The sequence below is a fragment of the Gracilinanus agilis genome, chromosome 3 (genome assembly GCF_016433145.1).
Source record: "Gracilinanus agilis isolate LMUSP501 chromosome 3, AgileGrace, whole genome shotgun sequence".
NCBI classification, from domain to species: Eukaryota; Metazoa; Chordata; class Mammalia; order Didelphimorphia; family Didelphidae; genus Gracilinanus; species Gracilinanus agilis.
This window is the reverse complement of record NC_058132.1, coordinates 27,342,249-27,352,063: the sequence shown is the minus strand read 5'-3', so window position 1 is coordinate 27,352,063 and position 9,815 is coordinate 27,342,249. Positions and strand designations below refer to the sequence as shown.

The following is a 9,815-nucleotide window of genomic DNA, read 5'->3' as shown; positions in this document are numbered from 1 at the left end:
GGGGGGGCGGGGCGGGCGGCGCGTGAGGGGGATGGGGGTGCGGATTGTCCAACGATTTCTCTGGCCAGTTGCTTAAAGCACCGAACTAAGTCTTGCTTAAGGCAGCCCCAGGTTTCGTGGCTCCTCTGCCAGGCTGATATCGTGGGTATCTATACTTGACCTCAATCTTTCACCCTCAGGGCTTAAAAAAACTGTTGGGAGTGGGGCAACTTAACTGGCTGAGCCCCAGGCCCTAGTCGGCTCCTCCAATCTTCCCTAGGCTGAGCACCCCCACCAATCATCTGAGCGAACCCCCCTGGGTGGCCACAGTCAAGCTGGCTGGCTCCTTAGTGGCAGGGCTGGATCACTATGACCTGCAAGCAGCTGAGGCAGACTAGGGATGGGGGCCTGAGCCCATCTCCTATCCCTCAATAAAAGACCGGAGTCTCCCAGCTGGTGCCTTCTCTCATCTGTCACCCAGCTGGTAGGATGAGGGAAGAGTGTGGAGCCAGGAGCACCTCTGGGCCTCAGGAGGGGCAGGGCTTCACCTGGCCTTGGGCGAGGCCCACCCACTCTATTTGGAGCAGAGCCCAAGAGCCAGCAGGGCCTCCAAGGTAGGGGTGAGCCTCCCAGCACACAGCTGGGCAGACATGTGATATCCCAAGGTCAGTCTGAACTATTTAGTGGGTGCCCAGTGAGCTCCCGGCACACCAGCATCCCTCCCTCCCTTCCCTCCCATCCGGTCCCCAGAAAGACTCAGCCCACTGAGAAGCCATCTCACATCATTTATTGTGCCAAACAATGCCCCTGCCCAATCAGACAATCATCTCCAGCTGCCTGGCGTACTCGATGACCTGCTTGGCCAGCTCTGTGGAGGGGATGGTGGTGTCCTCTGGCTTTTGCTGCTGACACTTGAAGCTGTAGTAGTTGCTGGGGCCCAGGACCCATCCTCTCTGAAGAACAGAAAGCAGTGCAGAAAGGGGCATGAAGGGAGGGCCCTGCAAAGACTCAAGAGCCCCCTCCACTACACCCACACTAGTCCAATACCTTCTTGGCATACTCCGTCATCTTCTTGGGGGTGGTGAAGAAAAGAATCCGAGTGGCTTCTGCAAACAGGATCTTCTCGTAGGCCTTCTCAATGCAGCCAGCTATCTCATCCCTGGCCAGGAGGGGAGGGCTCAGGTCAGGTGCCCCAGGGCTCTCTTCACCCCTCCTTTCCCCTCCCCAGCCCTGGCACCCATTTGGTCATTCACACACTTCACTTGGGCATTCTTCAGAACAGAGACCAAGAGAACTGGAAAAGATCTTCAAAGCCACTTGGTCAGTTCAAAGGCGGTTAGACTGAGGCAGTGGGGAGGAGCCCTGGGTATAATTCCATTTGTGATACTCATTACCCACATAGGCTGGGGCAAGTCATCTCCCCTCTCTTGAGACTCGGTGCTGTCATCTATAACTTGGAGGTAATGTTGCTATTCTCAGTCTCCCAAGGTTGTTGTGGGGAAACAACTGTGAATTAACAGTATTTGGACCAGCCTTAGTTTACAGATGGGGAAGCTGATGCCAAGAGAGAAGAGACACACCAAGCAAGGTCTAGGCAGTCATCTTGCCAGCTATTCTGGGACACGATAGCCTCGGTTCTCTCTCCTTTTGGTTTGTCCCCAAAGTTATTATTTATTGTAGGACATGCCACAATCGGGCCCAGAAGAGTGGGTTGAACGTATTGAAATTCACCCTCTATGACATTATCTTTAGGTAATTGGTTCTAGCCCAATGGAAATATGCCCCCGAACCCAAAGAATTGAACTTAATATTAATTCATAGTGATCAGCACCTGCTTACATTACCCCAAGGGGGGAAGCCCAGAGATGAGATGAACTTGGACTCTCATCCTCTCTTGTTTCCATGGGGTTGAAGGAAATGTAGTCGGGGTTCTAACTGGTATTAGAAATTATAGATTTATTATGGAATTAGACATTCCATTCTCTGGAACACACAGCTAATTTCTCATCTTGCTCTGTGATGCGCCCTTTGCACCCTCAAGGACAGCTCATTTTGCCAAGAGAAGCAAAAACTGGTTCAGCAGAAAGACTTGGGTTCTGGTCCCAATTCCATCTATGTCTTTGGAAAAGCCAGTTTAAGTTAGCTGGTGTCCAAAGGTCTGTCTGGCTTCTGCTTTCACCAGAAGGTAATTGCAAACAGAAACACGGATGCTAACAATTTGTCCCTGGGAAGCACTATAAGGTACATTCCATCTTCATTACCCAGTGAGGTGAACAGTACAGATGACTTTCCTTACATCTGAGGAAACGGGCTCAGAGAGTGGGAGACAGAGCAAAAAGCCCAGCCAGGCTGTTCCCGATCCCAAACCTAAGTTCCAGGCCCTTCTCTGCACCAGGCCCTAGTAGCTCACTTGAAAAGAGGAAGCTAGAATCTAAGAATGTCTGAAAAAGGTGGGCTTTATGAATGATGTAGTGTGCCATGCAAACAGACTAGAGAAGATTGGGAGGAACTGCAGAGGACAGTCAACTGAAGGGTTTCTAGCATGAGCAGAAAACCACCACACTGGGAGATGTCAGAACTGTGAGCCATGCAGGGAGCAGCAGTGGAGGCACAGGGTAGACAATGTTGACGTTAACGGATGCACCCGAGATTTGACTGTAGAGATTCCAAGGAAGGGTAGGGCAAGTCTGAGGCAAGCAGGTGTGGCAGCAAGAGTGCTTTATGGTCTAAAGCCTGATAGTCTGATTGACTCAAGGATAACCTGGGACACCTTCCCTCTGGCAGCTTTGTCCCCTGGCCCAAATGGGCAGCTTCAAGAATACCTACCTTATTGTGTCCAGCAAAATATCAATGAAGAACGTGTAGCTCTCAGCTGGAATATTCCCCTTGGCCAGGAACACCTTATTGTAGCTTCCTTCCATCAGGTACTTTGGGAGATGGAAGAAAGCATGTCAAACAAGAGGCTCTGTACCAGACACGCACTGGCTAAAATCTGACCCTCACGGACATGATGGTCTGTTAGGGGTGATATATAATGCAAGAGAGAGGGTAATGGCACCAGAACACAGCCTGAGGGAGGCTAGGGTAAACTAAAGAATTCCCTCTTTATTCCCATAAATATGGAGAGACCCTGAGTCTGCCTCCACCTCCACCCCCACCTGGTCCCTGCTTTCAAGGATGGTCCAGCTACTTGCCCACCCAGGAAAGGTCCCCTCCAGCTGGGGAAGGGCAGCTCAGGCCAAGTATCCCAAACCTGCTCTAAGGACACGGGGTGTTTGATGTAGACATTGGTTTGGATGTCCTTGGCGGGCAGCCGCTCCAGCTCGGTGTGAAACTCAGCCACTCGGTTTTGGGACAACAGGAAGAGCAGATTGAGGCCCAAGAGCTGGTGCATGTAGGCTGACTCGGGGAGTTGCTCCCTGCAAATAGGACCAAGGGAAGCAGTGAGACCACCCCTCACCCCTACCCCAACCATTCCAAAGCACCCACAACTTTTTAATCATGTCCTTGGACCTTCACAAAATCCCTATGAGGTAGAGCAAATATACAGAAAGACGGGATTGAGCTTCCCCCTTTTACATGAAGGTCATTCAGAGTTCTTTAGACCAATTAAGAAGGGAAGCCCAGAGTGACTCTCCTGTCTTGGATTCAAATCCTGGCACCATTTGCTTCTATACCTGTGGGCCAAGACCCTCCTGCCTACAACAGCTTTAGGTTTTGACACCTACAATGCTCTGGGAGCCTAGGACATAGGAGAGGGTTGGATTAGGTAATCTTCCCTATGATCTCTCAAATCCAACATATAGATGTTTTCTTAGGAAAGGGCAGCAATGTACTGCCCCTGGCCAACTCGCCTTCCATTTCTTGCCCATGTTTTTTAAAGGGAACCTACCTAGAGTTCTAGGGAATTCTTTTTTGTTCCCTCTTAAAGATCCTGATATCTCTAGTAATATTAATTTACGGGTCACTACACAAAATCTGAACTGTGTTCCTTGGCATCCTTTACCCCTTCACTCTATATGTGAGGTAGCTAGTGGTGAAATAGGTAGAAAATCAGGGAATTGGGAAGAAGTGAGTTCACACATCACCCACTATATGATCCTAGATAAGTCAACCTATTTGCCTCAGTTTTCTCATCTGTAATTGGGGCTTATAACACTTGCCTCCCAAGGCAGTTGTGAGGCTCAAACAAGGTATTTGTAAAGTATGACACAGTAGGTGCTATATCAATGCTTATTCCTTTCTCTAAGTGGTTAGATCCTTTTTTTAAAGGTGGTTTCAAAGGATGGCAAACCATTTTGTCTGTTTCATGGGTTTGTTCTGGCCTAGAAGCCCAAAATGTCAACTCCTAAAGCCTAGGCACACAGGGATGAGCTTTTCAGTACTTATTAGGCCCTAGTCATTGGACAACAATGAGTCTGTTCACACTGAAGCCTTTCTTGCCTCACAATTCTGTTCTAAGCCTTCGGAAAGCTTAGGTCTTTACTATGCCATTGCAAGCTCCAAGAGGAAGACTTTTGTTCAAGGAGGTTAGAAGACTTGTTCAAATCTTGGCTTCAATGATGTCTTGCTGTGTAACCTCAGACAAATCCCTTCTCTGGATTCTCTATCTGTACAAGGAAATGATTGTTTCAGGGTCTCCCTGAGGTTCTTTTCAGCTAAAATTCCCTGAACAGGTGGTAGCATGGAGAACCCTAAACTGAAAAGCTTGCAAATACAAATGACCTTCAATCAATCCTTCCCAGAGTCGGTGTAGATCAAGCTAAAGCTTCCTATATCCCTCTCCCCCTCCATCCTCCAATTCTCTCCCTTCTTTTTAGGGAATGGCTTTTGTGGAAACAGAAGGGAAGGTGGCTTTACTCCCCTGGTCCTTTTCCCCCACTCCTTCCCGATCAATAACAATGAATACAAGTAACCAAACATTCTGTAGAGTATCCCACTCATCTCACTTATAGTCAAAATAGTAGCATTTTAGCTGGGCCATGTAGCGCTCAAAGGAGGGTATGTCCTTCCTCAAGATGCTCCATTGGGCCCCGATCTCCAGGATGTCACCTGAGGCAAAGATGGGGACAAGAGAAAGGAAACGCTCACAACAGAACAAAATGTTCAAACTCCTAGTGTTGGGTCCCTTTCCCCCACTTCCTCCACTTGTGAGCCCTCGGTGACTAGAGCTCTGGCTTCTGAAGATCATTTGTACCATGTCTCCAATAAAACCATTTTTGTCTGTTGGAACAGATTTTTAAGGGGGAATTGGGTCTTTTTTTTTTTTTGAAAAGAGGGGTTGGACTATGAAGAAGGAATAATTAGCCTTACTCTGTTAGGTTCTGGGGAAGGGAGAGAGAAGAGATACTCACGGGCCAAGATGAGCTGCTGCTTGGTCAATTTCGTACCCGTAGTAGGCAGGAAGTTGAGCTCCAACAACACCAGCTAGCCCGAGCAGAAGACAAGACAGGATGAGCAGGGACGTGGTGGTCCAGAAGCCTTGGAGAAGAGGTGTTCCTAGGCTGCCACCACTCTCTCCATTGTCAACTCCACTAGCCCTGGACTAGGATCCCCTAATCTTTCTAGAGCTCTGTGCCAACCACTGATTTACTCAAACAAGTGGGTTCGAGGAGGGTTCCCTATACATACTTCGTCTGTGGTCGGACACTGAGGAAGAGGAACGGAAAAGGGCACCGTCTCCCCGAGACGCTTCCATTTGACTTTCCTAACTCTCCCTTCAATTTTCCTCTTCAGGCTCCTTCCACGCTCCCACTTGGTACAGCCCCCAGCCCGGGGCAGTTCCACGCGAGTCCCCCCAGAGCTCGAACTTGATCCGTCCCTTTCCCTCCCATCCTGGGTCTCTACGGGACTCGATGCACTCTGAGGCCCCAGTGCTCGCTCTCGTGTTCCCTCCCGGTCCTCCGGATCCTTCCTGTCGCGTCCGCCCTCCACCCAGCTCGCTCTCGGTACGACCCCCCCCCCCCCCCAACTTGGTATGTTCTCTGCGGGCTAGGCTCCATCCCACCCCGCTCCGCCACGGTCCTGCACCTTGAGGCGGCCGAGTTCCTCGCCGCACTTGCTCAGATTGGGGCTCTTGCGGTTCCACTCGCCCTTGAGCTGTTCGTACATGACGGCGGCCGCCTGCAGCACCGCCCCAGAGCCCCCAGTCGCGCTGGCTCCGGCGGCACCATTCACCGCCGCCGCCGCCATCTTAGCGACCGTGACGCAGCACGGCATGCGGCGCACCCAGAAGAGCGCACGCGCCTGGGCGTTTGCCCCGCCCACGGGACGCGCAGCCTGGCGGAAGGACTCGCTCAGCTGCCTCTCGGTCCCAAACGGAGGCGGGGCCTCGGCGATCCTTATGCTTGGGGCTAATGAGGCTCGGGGATCAGTCCTCTCCCCCAGCAACCCGGCTTGGAGGAAGGAGTGACTGGCAGCCTGAAGACACTGTAGTCTCATGTTCGAATCTAGCCTCCGCCAATTAATGTTCGAGGGAAAATCGCGGCATCTCTGAGCTTTGGTTTCACCTTCTGTAAAACGGGGGTGGTGGTGGGGGGATGGATAAATAGATTATAACTGCTCAAAGAAGCTCTGTGATATTATAGATAATAATAGCTAACTTTTCTCCAAACTTGCAAAGCAGATTTTGTAGACGTTACTTCGTTTTTATCTTCGGGACAGCCTTGGGTTGTTGCTGTTGTTATCCCCGTTTTATAGACAAGAAGATTGAAGCCAACTAACCCAGAATCACGGAAGGCAGGATTCAAACTCAGGCCCTCCTGACTCCACATTCAACAGTCTACCCACTGTGCCCCTTAGTCGTTTCCCTCTGGAAACTGGAGTGAATGGAGGCAGAGTGAAGTAAGCGAATCAAGGAGGATATACAGTATTTACAAGGATGACAGCAATGAAACTGGGCGTATATAATTATGATAAACAAGTTTGGCTCCCAAGAAGAAATGGGAAAGTGCATTTCAAGTCTCATCTTCTTGAGTTCAAATCTGGCCTCAGCTATTTCCTAGCTGTGTGACCTTGGGCAAGTCACTTCAACCTGTTTGCCTCAGTTTCTTCATCTGTCAAATGAGCCAGAGAAGGAAATGGCAAACTACTCTATTATCTTTGCCAAGAAAACCCCAAATGGGCTCATGAATGGTCAGAAATGACTGAAGAATAATAATAGGTAGCATTTATAGGACACTTTAAGGTTGAGCAAATGCTTTACTAACTCAACTTGTCCTCACAATGACCCTGGGAAGTAGGTCATCCCAGTCCTACAGATGAGGAAACTGAGGCTTGTAAATGGAATTAGCTCACCCTCATTCATTTGTCCAGACTCTAGCCACCAGGAATAATGTCACCCCACCCAACTTAGAATTAAATGGGGAGGGAGAGGTCTGTGACCCACATGTGATAGTAAGTGACAAATCAAAAACAAGGGACTCTTTGGGCAGTCCAAAACAGTGTTGAGGCTGCCATTTGTCCACTTGAAATTGGAGGTGGACGCAGGAAGTGACAAAAGATGCTACCTTTTAAATGTGATGGTAACTTCCTGTGGAGGCAGTTGGCTCTTTAAACTTGGTGTTGAAGGATCTCTGGTGAGACCTCAGACGGCTTCCCTTGAATTGTCATGTGAGTAAATTATGCTGACTTTCTTTCTCTTCCCTTGGCCTTTCTGGAGGCTCTACCCTCAAGGTCTCTCTTCTTAGAGGAGGCCTTGTGGCTAGTGTTATAAAAATAAAGGAGAGGATAATCTTTGTACTGCTACTAATATTCCTAAGGCTAGTTATTATAGTTGTTATTAATCTGTATGTAATCTGAGGAAGCAGTTGTTTGGCTCCCCCAATGCAGGAGTCAGCAACGTACGGCTCTGGAGCCATATCTGGCTCTTTTGAGGGCCACATATGGCTCTTTCTGCAGGAGCCAAGAAGTCCATTTTTTTTCAGGCGCTGTTACAGGAGCCGCACTGTGAGCACTGTACGGCTCTCACGAAATGACATTTTAAAAAATGTGGCGTTTATGGCTCTCACAGCCAAAAAGGTGCCCGACCTCTGCCGTAGTGGCTGGTGTAGGGACAACCGAGTCCTGCTACTCAGCTGGATGATATAATAACTGCCCTTCTTGATAACAGTGCCCAGGTAGGATCCCTAAAAGTCAGTGGGTGGGTAACCCTTTCAGGTCCCATCTGGGGTTGATTGATTATTGGTATTGGGCTCTATCAGCCTTGGATAACTTTCATTTGACAGTGTTGCTCCCTCCCCAGAGTGGTGATGGAATAACTACTCCAAGAAGGTACTTAATAACTTTTATCTATATTTTATACAAGGGAAAGGAATGATCAGGAGTGGGTTGGAGAATAGGAGACCCTATCACTAAATCTATGACAATAATCCCTCAGGACTGTAGGCTGTTCAGTAATTCTGGGCTCTTGTTCTTCACCTCCTCTGGCTCAGCCTGTCCACAGCCAAACCAGAGTAAGCAAACTGTTTGGATGACACAAATATTGATGATTTCTCTCAGCTTCTCACTGCTAGTTGTTGTGCCAGTCCTACAGCCTTCAGGAAATACCACTCTTACCACCCTCTTCTTCTTCTCCTACCCACTTCCCAGATTCTTCCCCGCAAAGCCAACAGGTCCCAAAAAACAAAGGGGTCCAAGGATCCCTGTCAGGGGCTGCCCAGGGTATTTATACCCTCTCTGCCCAACAGCCTTTCCTCCTGTCCTCATGGCCTCTGGGAACATTCTGCTGACTCCAACTGTCTTCACCTGTCAATCAAGGTGAGACTCTCAGCTCCTAGAGTCTGATTATGACACTTGAAGCCTTGTTTAATTCACCTCTGTGCCCCTCTGCTGGGGTCTCTGAATTCCTACCTGGTTTGGGCCTCTGGTCTGGGCCAGAGTTTCTCTCTCTCAATTTCCCTACCTTCAACTTTTCTAATTGTAAATAAACCACCATAAAAGTCATCCTGACTTGGGTCTCTTTTATTTTGAAATCGAGTTAATTGATTTCTGGTGACCAAACCTTAAATATCTAGTTTTATAATATATAATTTATATATTATAATTTATGATGTAAATTATAATATATAAATTATAAAATATAATTTATAATATAAAATAAATAGTTTTTCCCCTCTTACAGTCTGGCTGACCACGTTGCTTTTGGATACCCTGAATCTTCCTAAATTTTCTTGACTTTTCCTTTACTTTCACTATTATCCCCAAGTCAGCCCTTTTATAGCTAGTTTTGAATCTGGGATTTACATAAAGCTGCCAGACTGGTGAGATCAAACATTTTTCTTTTTTTTTTAGCCTTAAAATACATTAGGAAGCAGCCCTATTTAACCTCAGCTGGGGAGGCTGTTTCCACCCCCCTCCCCTCAGGGAACAGACAACCCAATTAGCTGACCCTCAGTTTCCCCTGGGAAAGGAATTCTGTCTTTCAGTTGTCTGGGACAAGAAGACTGCTTTGTCTCTTAACTAGCCCAGGGCCACACCTGGGACCAGCTTAGAGGCAGCTCTGCTCCATGCCCAAGGCAGAAATTCCATCCTGCAGGAAAAAAAAGAAATCTTCAAAAATCTGAGGAAGGTACTGGACTTAGCTTATTAGTAGGGTGATTTTTGGGAGAGTGATTTTAAAGCTGAAATTAAGTCAGCGTTATTTTACTCCTGGGAGTCTACTTTCTTTTCCAAGCCCCACGTGTCTCTAGCTTTTTAAAATCTAAGTGAGAAGCGAAAGCCTGGTGGGGTCAGCTAGAATTTAGACAATATGGAGGAGAATATGGAGCAGATAATGGTTTCTATAAAAAGACTTGAAAAGTTCTTAAAAAAAATTCAAACGTAAGGTAGACTCATCT

The 9,815-nt window shown here is 48.2% G+C and overlaps 1 protein-coding gene across 1 annotated transcript; it reads right to left on the bottom strand.

The window, feature by feature from the left end:
* Positions 1-744: 744 nt before the first annotated feature.
* On the bottom strand, positions 745-6,198 carry PSMD8 (proteasome 26S subunit, non-ATPase 8). Its single transcript, XM_044667385.1, has 7 exons — positions 6,010-6,198; positions 5,334-5,406; positions 4,929-5,031; positions 3,233-3,398; positions 2,806-2,906; positions 1,027-1,138; positions 745-932 (listed from the first exon to the last, which is right to left on the bottom strand). The coding sequence occupies exons 1-7, from the start codon at positions 6,196-6,198 to the stop codon at positions 795-797; spliced, it is 882 nt and encodes a 293-aa protein (XP_044523320.1). The 3' UTR covers positions 745-794.
* Positions 6,199-9,815: the final 3,617 nt, after the last annotated feature.